At 36.0% G+C, this 17,145-nt stretch overlaps 1 protein-coding gene across 1 annotated transcript in view; it reads right to left on the reverse strand.

The window, feature by feature from the left end:
* mms19 (MMS19 homolog, cytosolic iron-sulfur assembly component) overlaps positions 1-17,145 on the reverse strand; it is a 50,642-nt gene that overhangs the window by 21,708 nt on the left and 11,789 nt on the right. Inside the window, exons 8-14 of the mRNA XM_079801652.1 lie at positions 16,701-16,762; positions 15,851-15,937; positions 15,601-15,675; positions 14,210-14,287; positions 5,774-5,912; positions 434-588; positions 183-261 (exon numbers count right to left, since the gene is read on the reverse strand). Of these exons, the coding sequence (XP_079657778.1) occupies positions 183-261; positions 434-588; positions 5,774-5,912; positions 14,210-14,287; positions 15,601-15,675; positions 15,851-15,937; positions 16,701-16,762 (675 nt within the window). The remainder of the gene's footprint in view (positions 1-182; positions 262-433; positions 589-5,773; positions 5,913-14,209; positions 14,288-15,600; positions 15,676-15,850; positions 15,938-16,700; positions 16,763-17,145) is intronic.

The following is a 17,145-nucleotide window of genomic DNA, read 5'->3' on the forward strand; positions in this document are numbered from 1 at the left end:
GTCGCGCCTGGCATCGCATTGTGCCGGCTGTATGATAGGGTCCATAGACTCTTTCCAACAAGCAGTAACCAATATGCACATAAACAATGTGGTAAAAAGCCTTATGAATGAGATCTGACGGAATCAGTCGCTGTAAGTCAGGAGGTGAATGTGTTGAGCAGGAGTTTGAGCATGTCACATACCTCCATCTGCAGGCCGGCTGAGTGGGGTGGGCTGCACGAAACCCTGCAGAACCTCCAGCAGGGTGCGCCGCTGTGCACACTGTATAAAGATAGGATCAAATGAATTATGCATTACAGCACAGTATGCTTGTGTGAAGACACAGACTCATTTCTGAATATATCTGCAGCAGGACTCAACTGCTGAATTACCAGAATTCAACTTAGGAGGACATGTGCTCTTGAGACAAAGAGTAAGTGTCAAGCGCTTCTACCTGCGTCCTGTTGTTGTACTGCTCCAGGAGGGCTGGTATGACGGCAGCGGACACAATCAGACTCGCTCTGTATGAGGCTCTGGCCGCGGCCTGCAGGAGTTTGGTACTGGGCCACACCAGCTTGAGGTCTGGCTCGTAGAGATGGTGCTGACAGTCTGAGAGGACAAGACACACACCAGGTGTGATGGTTGAACAAGCCAGGGTGGCACTGATACATGTGAGCATGTGAAAATGATAGTTATGAGTTTGATCACTCTCCTTTGTCTGGATCAGGGCTCTGAACCGGTTCAAGGAACGAAAACGAAAACCGGAAACGAACGAAATTTAGAGGAACAAAAACTAAAACGAAATCAAAATCAATTTGAATCGTTCTGAACAGAAACGTTAATTTGAAATGACCATTAATCGGTTAATAACGTTATTTTATCGTTCTCTTTAAAATTTTAATTTGGCAGTGACCAATCATGAATTGAGTAGTGCAGCATGTGACGTTGACGGATCAAGCGTGAGTGAAATGTCATCTATGAATCTACCGGTAACGCAAGTCAGTGTTGAGCGCGCACTTACATGCCTCAAGCACATTTCTTTCCCCGCTGAGGTCTACAATGAAAGCGCAGGTATTGGAGGACATTCTTTTCGTATGTTTAAATAAGCAGTACGGACTTTAAGCTCAAATAGACTGATTTAGGCTAGTTTGTGGATTTCGTTTAAGCCTATCCAAGTAGGTACTAGCATCTATCAAACATTTGTCCTATAGTCTTTCAGATTGCCAATACAGGACAGGTCAATGTTTTCTATATAGACGGCTGATGCTTCGTATTAAATGGTATGTTATATAGCATTAAATGATCAAGCTTTATTAGCGGACTGAATTTGATTATGTGATGCAAGGACGTGTTGCGCAGTGTTTGCTTTGAAATTACCAGTTGACGGTGCATTAAAAGAGCAATGGTTATCCAGTTTATTTATTCTTTATTCATGCAATTTTTAAAACAAGTCGTGTTGAAAAAACGTTATGTACAAAGAATGTTATCACTCTTCTGAAAAGAATTAGGCATAAGAGCCACTTTCGATTGTCTAAAGGTCCATTAAAACAGGTCAATATTTGTCCCGCTGTTTATGCTTTGTAATTAATGCATGCATTTCTGTTGTGGTTTTAAAAATGTTATGAAATAAATATTCAAGTTTAATTATTATGAGTTATATTATTATTGAGTGAAAATAAGTCTTTATTTATACATATTTGTTTAAAGTATAGGCTAAATTAAAATAATCGTTATTTTTTCAAATCAAACCGTTTTCGGAACAGTAATGTTTAATGAGGAACGCAAAAACGGAAACGTTAAAATATCGATTCTGCTTGGAGTGAACCGATTGATATTTTTTTCCGTTTTTAAGCCCTGGTCTGGATAATTAAAAATGACCCATTATGCTTTACATGTAGTATTTTTATTAGGGCTGGGCAAATTAACGCGTTAACGCGGGTGATTAATTTTTTCAGCTTAACGCATAAAAAATATTTAACGCAAATAACGCAGCGTCCGTTTTTATATCCATTTTTGCTTAGCGTTACATGATCATCACGCTCTTATTCATGTAAATGCTTCCAAGCGCGACAAGACACTGGAGAACGCGCTGTATGTCCTGTGTGTGTGTGTGTGTGTGTGTGTGTGTGTCAGTGTCCTATCTGTGTGGATGCGTCTCATGTCAGCTAATCAAGGGACACTCTGAGACACACACACACACACACACACAGTCGACGCATAGATAGACTCGCGTCAGTTTCCTGCTCACATAGAGTTCTCTTTTGCTCTTGAACAAACAATAACACAGAGGATTTTGAGTATTCTCATATAAGAAGTCTTAAATTAGTTAAATAACGTCTTAAATGAACTTAAAGAGTTGTGAGGAAATGAGATGCGCGGGACAGCGCGTGAGATCCGCAGCTGTTCTTAAAGTGACAGTAGCACTGATGATGCCTGTCATTAATGTTCATCAAAGAACAACGGGAACAGAGAAAATTGTAGCTTTAATGATGATTAATCTACATTTCATTTATTATTTATGCAGTTAAGAAAGGTGTTTGATAACTATTACATTTCTGTATATGTATAACAGGGAAGGCCATGGGTAAATATAACATTTATTATTTTGAGTTTATGTAAAGATGGTTTTAAGTTCACTTAAATTAAAAGTTGTTTTTTTAAAGCCTAATAAATGTTGAAATTGGGAGCTTTCAGTTATACTGTAATGTAACGTAATTAATGTTACATAGAGACTTTAGTATCAGTGATACTGGCCTTCCTTCATAAAAAGATGACAATACAACACATATTTAAAATATGCTGTCTTTAAATTGTTTATACATTAATTTGGAGAGTAACTGAAATTATTACAACATCAAAATATTAAAAACTTGCGATTAATCGCGCTTAATTACAGAAAAAAATGCGGTTAATTAGTTAATTTTTTTTAATCGATGCCCAGCACAAATTTTTATTGTAAAGAAGTTGACAAATATTAAAGATTAAGTAAACATTTGAATTAAATGACGTTTGGCCAATATTGAACAAGGATTTAATCGTAGCAAATGAGAGGAGCGAATAAGAGGAAGCGGTGGTCTGACGTTATTGCCTACACCACTGGCAACAAAACGGACCGGCTCGGAAAAACATGAGATTGACGACTCGTCACCAGTCTGGGGTGAGAATGCGGAAAACTTACTGATTCCGGTCCCTTGCCGGTTGATCGGTGCATCTCTACAAATATGTAAAAGTTTGGTGTTTTTTTTTGAACATTCAAGAATGACAACCTATTCTAGTAGAGCTTTAAAAAAAAAAAAAGACATTGTAAAAAGCATAATTTGGTAGTGTTGTCAAAAGTATCGATTAGGGATGCAAGAATACAGTTAGTCCACGGTTCAATACATACCTCGGTTTTTAACCACGGTTTTCGGTTCGGTTCGGTTCTGATGGCTTGTCACATAAATTTTTTGTTATTCTATTCTTAGGCGACAGGAACAGCAAGAGGTTAAAGAGAAAAAAGACTATTTTTTATTGCAATACTCTTTCATTATTTTACTTAAAAGAATTGAAAAACCTTACTTAAACTTAAAACTTGTATTCCTAGTGTATTGTATAATGATATAGATATAGATATATATATATATATATATATATATATATATATATATATATATATATATATATATATATATATATATATATATATATATATATATATATATATATATATATATATATATATATATATATATATATATATATATATATATATATATATATATATATATATATATATAAGATTTACACTGGCAGCTCAGAGCTGTAAGGCAGCATTTAAGTATGAAATTGAATTAATGAATGTAAAAATAAAACACTACATAGACTTCAGTAGGCCTATTCATTGATTCTACTGTATTAGTTTTTCAGTCAAGAGCAGTGAGTGACTTTCTCTTTGTCTTTTGTTATTGTATTAACATTAAAGGGATAGTTCATTCAAAAATGAAAATTCTGTCATCGAAAAATTAATACAGGTTTGAAACAATATTAGAGTGAGTAAATAATGACATCATTTTTTAGGTGAACTGTCCCTTTAAGACCTGCGTGCATCTAATATACAGACGGGCGCCGATTTTACTTTCAATTTAGACATAACCGACTGTGTTTATGTTAACCATGTGTGTATTTGACAGTATTAGCGCAGTAAGACGACTATTTAGTCCTGTAATCACGTGTTTGACAGGCTTTTAGTGCGCGCGCTCCGAAAAGCGCATGTGAAAACCGCGCACGCAAATGAAACCGGCAAGGCTTTAAAACGCATGCAAATAATGAACCTTCGTGATTGAGAATATCTATAGTGTTCCGCGAGTATAACTCTACCACTAACGTGTGATGTGAATGTATGTCACGTTGTTCAGAATTGGGATGGAGGCAAATTATAGAATTTGTAGAAAAATAATTAATTAAATGCAAAACCGAAAAAAAAAAACGCAATTCACAAGCGCGTATTGAACCGTGAATGCCGTACCGAACGGTTCAATATTATATTGAGAATTGTGGCATCCCTAGTATCGATACTGAAATATCTGAAACGATGCGATACTCATTTTCTACAGCATCGATACCAGCGGCGCTTTCCTCTCCTCTCCGACCGTCAGCGAGTTCGGCTCTCAGACCGAAACGCACCCGCCTCCTCTCATTCAGTCCAGTTAACCCTCTGAACACGGCGAACGGGTGTTCTCCTGGATTTTTACTGCTGGTTAGTTTTGGTGTGACTGGTCTGAATTTTGCGCGGGATTGCACATAACGTTAATTCTACTCATTCCCGCAGATTTCGCGCTCGCATCTGAAGCGGACACACACAAACCGTAATAAAGCTCCTTTTACCTGCTTATTAATGGTCAAATACACTCAAAAAATGTCTCAATGCCCATCTTGGTGAGTATTAACATAAACACAGTCGTAACCAGTTCAGGAAAAATGTGTAACAGGAACGGTGTTTATCCATGCGTGTGTCAGGTCTTAAAGGGACAGCAGTTATTTGTTATTCAAACTACAAAAAGACAAACGATCACTTACTGCTCTTGACTCATTAACGTATAACTTTAATGGATTCATCTGTATTTAAATTTTTACAATGAAGATTATCCAATGTTATTTTAAATTTGATTACTTTGTTTTTTTTAAATTCAGTTTCTTAACTGAATACTGTTAGACCTACCTAAAAAAAATAAAGCAGTCTATTTCATTTGTATCTTTATATTCTATTGTATTTATTTGTGCTATTTTTTGTCATTTGTGTATTTGTTCTTATTGTATTACTGTTCACTCGTCTTTTTAAATTCAATTTTGAAATCAAGCTTCCTTGTGCTGTATGGAAGCTATTGCACAAATAGTTAGCAAATATTTGTGAGATAATTGTAATGGTAATTGATCAACGTTTATATATGAGAAAAAGCTTAAAAGCTTTATCATATAAAGTGATCTCTTCAGAAGAAATGTTTAATTGCCTAGACTCTCAATAGACGGACAAAAAAAAAGAAGTATAGTTGACAGTATATGCAGCGTTTTTCCCCGTGGTATCGAAAATGGTATAGAATATCGATACTTTTTTAGGTATCGTATCGAAGTTAGAAATTCCAGTATCGTGACAACACTATAATATGGCCTCTTTAACTAGTCGGAAATAATCATGGCAAGATGTGTTCATCCATAATTTTGTATGATGAGGTATTTTTACCCTTTATGCATCATTCTTGCATTAAATCCATGTACTACTAAGATAACATCCTTGTTTGAATCCTCCATTTGCAGATACCTTTGAGGACGAGGTTAAGAAACACTTGTAGAGAATCCTCAGAGTCTGAATTGAGCACAGAACGTGACAGACAGGACGTCAGCGCACTGAGAGCCGAAAGACCGGCTGATTCCACCCTCTCACTGGCCGTCTGGAACACCTACACACAGGAAATAAACTCAAAGATCAAATATACTACACAGCAAAGTTTTCAAACTGTTTATGCCACAGACACACAGATATAATGACCTCCTCCCTAAAATTATAAAGTCAGCACTAAGCTTTCATGTAAAAAGACCCACTTATCCTGTGAAAATTTTTATTTTTATCTGGAATAGAAAAGAAAATATATTAAATATTATCTGGGGAAATTCTATTAAGTTGACATTATTACTGAAGGAAAAACTAATAACGTCAAAATTCATTTTAATTTAGTTATATATTAAGTAATTCAAATGTAATACATTTATTATTATTATATTTACTATTTTTTACATCCACAAAACCCTAGTTTGAAAATTCCTGCAAAATACAGTGTCCCAAAGTGCTTGTATCCACGATTTGATTTAATAAAAAAAAAAAAAAAAAATCTCTTTCCAGAACATTTTCATTCAACGTTCCCAGCTGGTGGAACGATCTTCCCACCGCCATCCGAAACGCAAAATCATTGACAACATTCAAAAGTAAACTAAACTAATCTCTTCCTTAACCTCATTAAAAAATAAAATAAAAAAAAACACCTCTCTTTCCCTCCCTAAGCTAGCCTGTGCTACACTGAGCAATGTACACGGACTCAGTATTTCAGGCACTTGTTGCGCTTATTCGACTCTTCATGACCATTCGCTTCCTGTACTCCCAAGTTGTAAGTCGCTTTGGATCTGCTAAATGCATAAATGTAAATGTATCTGTAAAAGCTATTTTAGCTACAGCAAGATAAACTTATCTTAGTTAGAAACTCTAACTGTCACCGTCCCGCTGGCGGGCGCTCTTATCAACATATCAATTATCGCCATTTTTTCGTATAATATATTTTAGTAATTATCATAAATTAGGTATCATTCGAAAGCGTACACACTCAAAATTCATCCTGTGAAAAACGTTTTGAAATCGGACGTTGCATTACCATGGATAAGGTACTCTAAATTCTTCTAGCGGGCTCCTTCCCCTAGTGAGCGATATCATGTTTCATATTAAAACATTTTAATCAAAATCTTTTCTAATCTTGACAAAACACATATCGTCTGAATGGTCTGAGTCTCAAGGTTCCTGTTTAGTGATGGAAGGGACAGAAATTTACAGGAAAATGCATCAAAAACAAAATCAATGGAATTTGGATGAAACCCGGTGGCTATTTTTGGTATAGCGCCTAAACAAAATCTCATGGGAACTTCAATCTTTGTGATATCAAGTTCAAATTTCAAACACAACTTGGTTAGACATATGGCTTTGATTTTATAGTATTTTTTAAAAATAAATTACATATTTTATACCAAATAAAAATATTTAGTACAGTATTTTGCATTTACAGTAAATGTAAACTTTCATAACGTTTTCATACCGTCATATTTTACTTCAGCAATAATCTGCCGAGTGTCTTCTTTAAAACAAGACCAAACTTGGTCCTATATTCCAAAGCATTCTCTAATTACAGCCATTCAAGTTTGGATAGTGCCTTTTCATGTATATTCTCAAAAAAGGGGGGTGATAGTTAAGGGGTTTATGTATAACTCACTTCTTAAGTCAAAGCACCTTTCTTTAATTACTTGCTGTATTTGGCACTTGCACATTCAAGCTTTTTAAGCAGTAACTGGAGCTGTGGTTCACACAACTGAGCCAAAGAAACCAAGTTCATGTTTTGATGTCATGGACATAGTCATGGTCATGGACAAACACAAGGAAAAGTTTAGGGGTGAAAGTCAATTGTTTCTAAATATCTTTGTTTGGCCAGTAAATAAATTGAGCTGTTGAGTTTTTTTAGGCCAAAATTTGTGCAAACTCTAGACAGTTGGGTCAAACTTTGTATTAATGTTCGGTTTTATATGTATCCAGCCAAGAGCAGTCAGGCGTTCTCTCTCTCTCATTAGTGCTTGATATTCATTAAAAACCCATCATGCATGTGGACTATACAGAGAGTAAAATAAGTATTGAAGTTTCTAAAGGTGCTATTGACATGACATTTTCACCAGATGTTGGTAACAAGCCATGCAATCCACACATGCAAAAAAATCAAACCACAGATGTCCAATGTTAAATGCCACGGGGAAAAAGTATTGAACGACATGCAAAGCCAAGACAATCAGTAATTATAAAGCAATCCTGCCCCTTGTCAATGCAAATTCAGTCCCAACTGATGGCCAATAAAAAGGTGCCTCATTACCAAGGTACATCTCATGATGGGTAAAAGCAAAGAGCTCTCTCAAGACAGTCGCAACCTTATTGTTGCAAAACATACTGATGGCATTGGTTACAGAAGGATTTCAAAACGTCTGAATGTTCCAGTGAGCACTGTTAGTGCCATAATCCGAAAGTAGAAAGAACAATTTCACCATAAACCGGCCATGACCAGGTGCCCCTCGCAAGATTTATGACAGAGGAGTAAAAATAATTATCCAAAGAGTTTTCCAAGAGCCACTTGTGGACAGCTTCAGAAAGACCCAGAATTAGCAGGTACAATTGCTTCAAAGAAAACATTAACCCCTTGCCAGGCAGCCCCCATTTTGGCAAGTGGGGCATTTTGACATGCCCATAGTAAAAAGGCTGCTGCTCACAAATTATTCTGAATAGACACAACAAATATATTTCTAGAAAGCCAACACTTGAGGGTTTACAGTTGAATACTCAGAATTACTCAGACAGTTATTAATATGGAGTTATATAGGCTCAAACTTAAAGGGGTGGTAAAACACATTCTTTTGAAGGCTTGACTGTGTTTGTGGGGTGCACTGTAACATGTGTTCGTGCTTCGTTTTAAAAAAAATTGCATTATTTTTCATATATTTGACCTTTATTCTACACTGCTCTGTCCCTCCTTGTAAAACAGTCTGATGCTTTCCGGGTTGTATGAAGCCAGTCCCTCAAAAATACGCAGTGGGCTCCGATTGGTTAGCTGGCCCAGTGTGTTGTGATTCGCTAAACGCCTAGTGCACGTTTATCGGAAACGTCACGCCCCTTACCTGGAGGCTGTGCTTTGGTCAGTATTAGAAACAATTGGGTCAATAAAACCATACCAGAATCAGACCCAGAACATTTTAGTGAAGATGATCGAGCAGAACCTGTTCAACCTGTTCATTCCTCAAGAGTAAAGACTGCGGATCTATAGTGATCTCTACTGAATGGCACTGTTACTTTTGTATTTTTTAGAACGATTATAGCCAAATATCTGTCGCAATAACTATTAACCCAAAACGAACACTAAACACTGGCTTTACTAGTAAGTTAGCCAAATCACACACAGAACCATGTTTAGCAAGCCTGTAGATAAATAATACATAAAAGCTCTAATCAAAGAATCATTTACACTAATGCCAAGTTCGCTGTTGAGATTTTAACGTTAGTGTTTGTAACGTTAGGTGTTCGTCGGATAACGTTAAGTATGAATGAGCATTTAACAGACTGGTTTGCAGAACAGCGCTGTCATCTGTTTACTTCCTTGCTACAACCTATTACAGGAAAACACATCGATGAAAAATAAATCAGACTTACAGGTTGTGGCCCGTAAACAGCTTCTGTTTGTAAATCCAGCTTTCAGGACAAGCCGTTGTGCATATCCTGTATTGAACTCGCGAAGTTTGTGGAAGTTTTCCTCCGTGAAATGTGCTGCGGGAGCCCCGCGCGCGCCTGTTTCCCTCTGTCTCATACACACGTGCATATAACATGCTGTATGTTAAACGCTCTGCAACGCACCCCCGTCCCAAGGAAGGCTGAACAGAGCAAGTACCCCAGACCTGCAATCCGGATGAAAATAACAGCGTTTCCTCGGCATCGCGGCAACAACACTCCAGCCTAACAATACCACAACAGCGCCGCGATACAAAATGGCCTCACCCCCCCCTATTTAATATTCTCAGAGGAGCGGTTTATGTAAATATTGAGCCTGGTGATGTCACCAACCCTGGAGGAATGTGTGTAGTCGCCTACTGGCCGTTTGCTGTAGTTCTTAGAAACTGATTTCTTTAAAAGCAAATATCTCCCTTTGCTTTAAACTTTGAACTTTGTAACTTTGCAGATGTTGTTTATGCTCAAGCAGCAACATTACACGCTAGCTTAAGTTAGAATAGTGAAATCGTGGTTTACCACCACTTTAAAAACAAAAAGTAAAAATATTAAGAATATATTTTTAAATGTATAAAAATATTATGTGAATATAGTATAACAAAATTTTAACCACAACTAAAGTGAAGCCACGAGTGTGGTCATGCTTCATTTAAAATCTGAGGCTGTTATGTCCAAAACTATGAATTTTATTAAACATTTTCTAAGACCATGTCGGGATTTTTAAGAGAAGATGCTATCAAATATATTGTTGGCCTGCAAACACCCATTTGCAGTCTTTTGTCTAATGTCTGGTGAGGAGAATAGCTCAATATATGCTATAATGTCCTCACTCGACGATCGTTTTACACCTCTGAGAGTATGAGACTTTCCTTTATGCTGGCATGAATGTCCCATATAACAGCACTTTACAGAAATCCACATATCTGAAGTCTTTCAAAAAACTAAAAAACTAAAAGCACATCCTTGTAACCTTATGTGAATTATTGAAACACATAAGCTCCAGGTGCATTAGAGCTACAGTTAGCATCAAGCTACATAACACAATATAAAGATTCAAATTACATATTCACTCAAAATGTCACTTTAGACCAGTGTTTGTATTTGCTTCCTGTCACGATATAATAAATTAAGAAATTAATGTCACTGCAACCCAGTTTTATCATAAACAGTGGTCAAATATCGAAGCTGGAGTCTTTAATCTGTCTAATGATACGGAGTTTGTCCAGATAAAGTAAGAGAGTGATGTTTTAACGAGCAGTGAATGTTTAACAACAGTAATCTGGGGCCGTCAGGGATCTTTGACACTCAAGGGGTTAAGTAATGCACACAACCGCCGTGGCCTGTATGCACGCTCACCACGCAAGACTCCATTGCTGAAGAAAAATCATGTTGAAGCTCGTTTAAAATTTGCTGCACAACATTAGGACAAGCCTGTGAAATACTGGGAGAATATAGCCTGGTCAGATGAGACTCTTTAGATGCCATAATACACAACACGTCTGGAGGAGAAATGGCACTGTACATCTCCCCAAAAACACCATACCAACAGTGAAGTTTGGAGGTGGGAACATCATGGTGCGGGGCTGGCTATTTTTCAGCATACGGAAGGATGAATGGAGAAATGTACAGAGACAAAAATCTGCTGCTACCTACCAGGATGATGAAGATGAAACGAGGGCGGACATTTCAGCAAGACAATGGGCCTCATTCATGAAACACGAGCAGAACGAATTTGTGTGTAAATCGTTCGTAAAGCCGCTCTGACATACATTTTCGGATTCACGAAAATGTTCGTATATTTTAAAATCTTAGTTGGTACGAAAGAAATGTACACCTGCTCCCTACCACGTGTAAATGGTGTGTAAAACATTTGAACGTTGGGTCTTTTAATTTAGGCAAACTGATGACATTGCATTTTGATGCACTATGTACCATAATAATATTTAAAGAGTTGATATGCCCCGTCTTTTGTTTTTTTGAACTGTTCAAAGTTGGGTAATAGGCAGCGCTCGTCACTGTCACTTTTTACCCGGCCGTCCAATCACAGTTGAGGAGGGGCGGGACAAAAACTACACCGTCATCCCACTTGTACACCGACTGAACAACAATAATGGAGAAGTTAATACTGCTTTTTACTGCATTTTTTATATTCAGTAATATTCTTCAAAATGAGATACTAGTAACACATTACTGCCATGGATACTCTATATCATATTCATAGCAATCAAAGTATCTCAGCTGGAAAAACACTGCCCTTGCAAAGCGCTTTCATTAATATACACACGTTTAACTACCGAATCCGTGGCATACGAAGCGTTTGTGAATCTGGAGGAGATTTTCATAAAGGTCCATTTTACGCACAAATTACTCAGAATTTGCTCATATATTTACGAACGTTTCATGAATGAGGCCCAATGATCCCAAACACACACAGCCAAGGAAACTCTCAATTGGTTTTTCAGAGAAAGAAAATAGAGCTGCTAGAATGGCCCAGCCAATCACCTGACTTCAATCCAACTGAAAATCTATGGAAAGAACTAAAGATCAGAGTTCATAGAAGAGGCCCACAGACCCTTCAAGATTTGAAGACTGTTTGTGTGGAAGAATGGGCCAAAAATAACACCTCAGCAAAGCATGCAACGTCTTGAAGCTGTTTGTCTTTTGTCCAAAGTATTAAATAAATTTCACTAAGCGTGTTCAATACTTTTCCCCTGTCATTTAACATTATTAATTTATGGACATCAATGGTTTGATTTCTTTGCATGTGTGGATTGCATGGCTTGTTACCAACATCTGGTGAAGATATCATGTCAATGGCACCTTTAGAAATATATTTACTGAGAAAAATGGTGACGTGCTCAATACTTATTTTACCCGCTGTATGTATTCTAAAGGGAAAGTACACATGGCTCCTTTTGTTTTGTCCCAATAAAAGCAGCATAAAGCTGATTCTGGAGTTTATTAGCTTCAGAAAAGGTGATAAGGAGGACGCAGATGAGGAAGAGGAGAAAGAGATCAACATTTTTCTCAAGTTTTGCTTGAATAGAGCTGTCACTGTAATAATGAGTATAACAGTTCACTCGTTTGCAATGGACGCAGACGAAATGATAATACAAGCTTTTGCTTCCCGCACCATCTTTAAAGGTCAGCAAAACATTGGGTTGAGCCTTCGCCCTCCATTGCGCCATTCAAAAGAGTCATGTGATCGCGGTTGGTGTCCAACATTGGTTGAAGTCATTCGCCAGCGTCACTTTTTTAATGACGTACGACTCGCAGTGACAGGGAAATACCCGATCTGTCCGCTTACACGTTAATGGAGTTAAATATTCATATCAGATTTATTTGCACATATGAATGAGGCCTGAAAACAATCTAAAAATATTGCAATCTACGTAGGCATGTGCCGGTATCAAATTTTCATGTTGCGATTAATTGCTGAAGCTTTTATCGCGGTATACGGTATTATCACGATAATGAAATTTGTTGCAAAAAAAAAAGTGTTGTCATACTATAACAGGTTCAATAACTTTCTAATAACAAAAGAACCAAACATTTAAATAAAATAAAGCAATACACAAAAATGTATAAAGTAAACATATTTAAAACAGATTAAAGAGCTAAAGAATTATAAAGAACAATAGGTAACACTTTACACCAAGGTCTCACTAGTTAATACATTAACATCAACAAAGAGCAAATAGCTACATTTTTACAGTTATTCTTCTTTGATAATGTTAGTTAAAAAAAGCAACTGTTAGTCAGTGTAAGCTCGGGTTCATTAAATAATACAGTTACAACTTTTGATATTAATAATGTGTTATTAAATGCTGAAATTTACATTTAACTAAGATTAATACACGTTTTAGAAGTATTTTTCATTGTCAGCTTGTTAATGAATGAACTAATGTTAAATAATGGAGCCTTATTGTAAAGTGTGTGACTGAATAACAATCAGAACATATTCAAACAATATCTAGGGCATGCGATTTAGTCCAGATTAAAATATAAAATGTTTAAGTTTGAAAATGAATAGCCTTAAGTCTTTAAGTATTTGTTATAGTTATGTGATGATCACAGTAGCGAATACAGAAAACTGTTTTTTTTTTTTTCGGGATTACCGGATAAACGGCTGCATTTCTGCTGTTGCGTCAGCGCCCTCTGCTGTCAGATAGTGAATGTGCATTTCATTCAAGGCACGTCCTTCACTCGTTCCGCCATGTGCTCATGCACGTTGGGTTTTGTTTACATCAGTGCTCGTTCCTCTTTGACGTATTGTTCATTTTAAACGGTTGATGGGTAAAGTAAATGCATTCTAAAAATCGGAATAATAGGTAGGCTAATGAATAAATATCCACGGTATTTTGAAGTGCCCACGATAACAATATTGTGCATGTTCATTATTGCGGTATATCGTATTACCGTTTACCGGCACATGTCTAAATCCACGTGCTTTTTCCTGCTTAGGCATTTCACAGATCATATCCGATAAAAATTTTTTTTGAATTAGGGCACTTGAACCATGTAATGTAAATACGGCCCTTGTCCAAAACGGCCCTTTTCTGGGTCATTCGGCCTTACACTCAAGTTGGCATAAAGTGGTGGGAAAAGTGTTGTACAGAGCAAACTAATATGAGAAGCACCTGTGAGTTCCTGTGTCCATTGTTTTATGCCGTTTTCTCTTACCTCCCTCCGTATTGAGCTCCAAAGGCCTGGAAGGAATTCTGCCAGCTCTTTATGGCTATACGTCACACCGCAGGCGGCCTAGAACAGAAGAATAGTGTAGAGTTTATTTATAGCACACTAAGACATGTTTTATAGGTAACGCTATTTTGATAGTCCTCTTTAGACTATAAGTAACATTGCAAGTACATGTCAACTTATTCTACTAGCCCTAACTAGGCCTGTCACGATAACTACTTTTGGTTTCGCAATATATCGTCCCAGAAATAATCGCGATAAATGATATTATTGTCATTTTAAGACTATTTTATGCCACTGAATGTATAATCCTAATATAACAGCATAATAATGCAAGTAGACCTACACACTTTCAAAAAGACAACCTTTTAATTCTTTAGATCATGGAAATTAAGGGTAGAAAATATATTCTAAATAAAAAATTAAAAAAATTAATAAATAGTAAATAAACATTTTCCCTTGTGAAACGGCTTTAACACTCATCATTCTGCGTTGACATTTATATGTGCAGTGGAACAGGGGATTGCGGCTTTGAAATCAAGTCCATTTGGGCTTATTCTTCCAAACTGTCAGTAGTTGTCAGGAAAACACTATAACGTTTTAGGTTTTCTGGATTCAATTTTACAGGTTTAATTACATTTTAATAATCAAAAAGCATGTCTAATTAATTGAATTCATAAAAACAACAATCTTCATTCTGTATTGTGTATTTAATTTTTTCTGTCAATCAAATAAAGGTATAAAACATTAATTTAATTAATATTTGAATCATATGAAATTAAAAAGAGATTGTCAAACTAAGTGCTGCACAGAGCTTAACTGTTAAAATTATGATTGTGATTATTCCTTAGAAGGAATAAATATTTTATAATCATTTTTATTTTTAGTGTTAGAATTAATATTACATTGAGACACAGCTAAATCCTACTGTACAACAGTAATATATTTCTGTCATCATTTTAAGTTAAACTAAACTTATTTTGAAAGGTAGCCGTGAAGATCTTTGAGTCTTTGTGTGTTTCTGGTATATGGCGATAGCTTTTCTCAAATTAAATGTTAAAACGCCCATGAACTGACTCACAGAGCAGTTCTGGAGGTAAAGTTCATGCATTTATATCCTCATATAGTGAGGCGGCAGAGGCTGAAAACACTGCGAGCGTCACAAGTGCCCTAAACTAGGCAGACAGCATTGTCAGTGACATGTCGTCATTCTTGAAAATGATCATGTAATTTTCAATATTGAACTTTTTTTAAACTTTTGTACAAGAAGCACATTTTTGGTACTGTGTTGGGTCATGATGACCAGTGTAAAATCTCAATCCTAAAGCAAATCAATTGTGAAGAACTGTAATCCAGTAAGTGCATTGCAGCTGTACCAGTGTCTGCAGGGAGTCCACTTTGGCACTCTGAACATCTGAATCCAGCTTCTCAATGATCAGTGGTAACAAAAACTGTCAGAGGAAAGGATACAAAACACAATAAACAAACACACACACACACACACACAGAAGTACCATTCACTGAACTATTTGCATAATGTCCAAGTCTATTGATACACAAAGCCCTTGAGTATAATGCCAAACAAAGGCTTATTGAGTTTAGGTCTGAATTAGGTTTAGGTCCTACCTCAGCAAACCGAGACGTCCCAGTAAGAACAGCCCGTAGAGAAAGAATAAGATCTTCCTGCGTGATCCCATGAGGATCATTGGGTGGCTGAGAACAGACACATGAAGAAAAATAGAAATCCAGTTATTGACATGTCAAGTCTCAAAGAGTTTGTACATTGGAGAGTGTGTACCAGAGCTGCACGAGTAATAGTTCAAAGATTGAGATTTCGATTCAAAAATCTACTTGATCTTATTTCTAAATGACAGTGATTCAGATATGTGTATTAAACCTTTGACGAGACTGAATCATGGGAGAATCGTGATCTCTGTTTTTAACAACAACAAAAAAAAAATCATGATTCTCAATTAATCCAGAATCGTGCAGCTCTAGTGTGTACAGGATGTCAGTACGACTCTTTTGAAAGAAATTCATAATTTTATTCCGCAAAGATGCATTCAATTGATCAACAGAGACAGTAAAGACATTCATAATGTTACAAAAGATTATATTTCTATTAAATAAAAGAATCCTGAATATATCAGTCTCCACAAAAATAATTAAGCAGCGCAACTACTTTCATATGATTTCTGAAGGGTCAGAAAGTAAGGGACTGGAGTAATGCTGAAAATTCAGCTTTGATCACAGGAATAAATTACATTTTAATATAGATTCACGTTATTTTAAATTGTAATATTTCACAAAATAAAAATGTTACTGTATTTGTGATCAATTAAATGCAGCCTTGGTGAACATAAGAGAGACTTCTTCCAAAATATGCAAAAAAAACTGTACCAACCCAAACTTTTGACTTGAGAAAATTTCACCAACAAATGTACTGAATTTATAAATGTTAGATAAAAGTACTTACAGGGCTAAAGTCTATGGGGAAATAACAGGACGTCACTTCAAAGAGTTCCTCTACAAATTTACCTGAAAAACAAAACAAACAGAAAGAGACACTAAAATCATTGACCAAACAACTTCCTTATGTGAATTGTCAAATAAACATCAGACTTTTTTTTACATCAAATAATATATTAAAATATAATATTTATAAAAAAAATAATGTTTTTTATATATATATATATATATATATATATATATATATATATATATATAGAAATCCAGTCATAAATATTTTTGGTAACACTTTAGGTTTCATTAGTTAACATGAAAAATACTTCTACAGCATTTATTAATCTTAATTCATGATCATTTCAGCATTTACTGATAGATTTTTAAAATCACACGTTGTATTTGTTAATATTAGTTAATGCACTGTGAACTAACATGAACAAAAAACGAACAGCTGG

The sequence above is a fragment of the Gobio gobio genome, assembly GCF_949357685.1.
Source record: "Gobio gobio genome assembly, chromosome: 20".
Classification (NCBI taxonomy): domain Eukaryota; kingdom Metazoa; phylum Chordata; class Actinopteri; order Cypriniformes; family Gobionidae; genus Gobio; species Gobio gobio.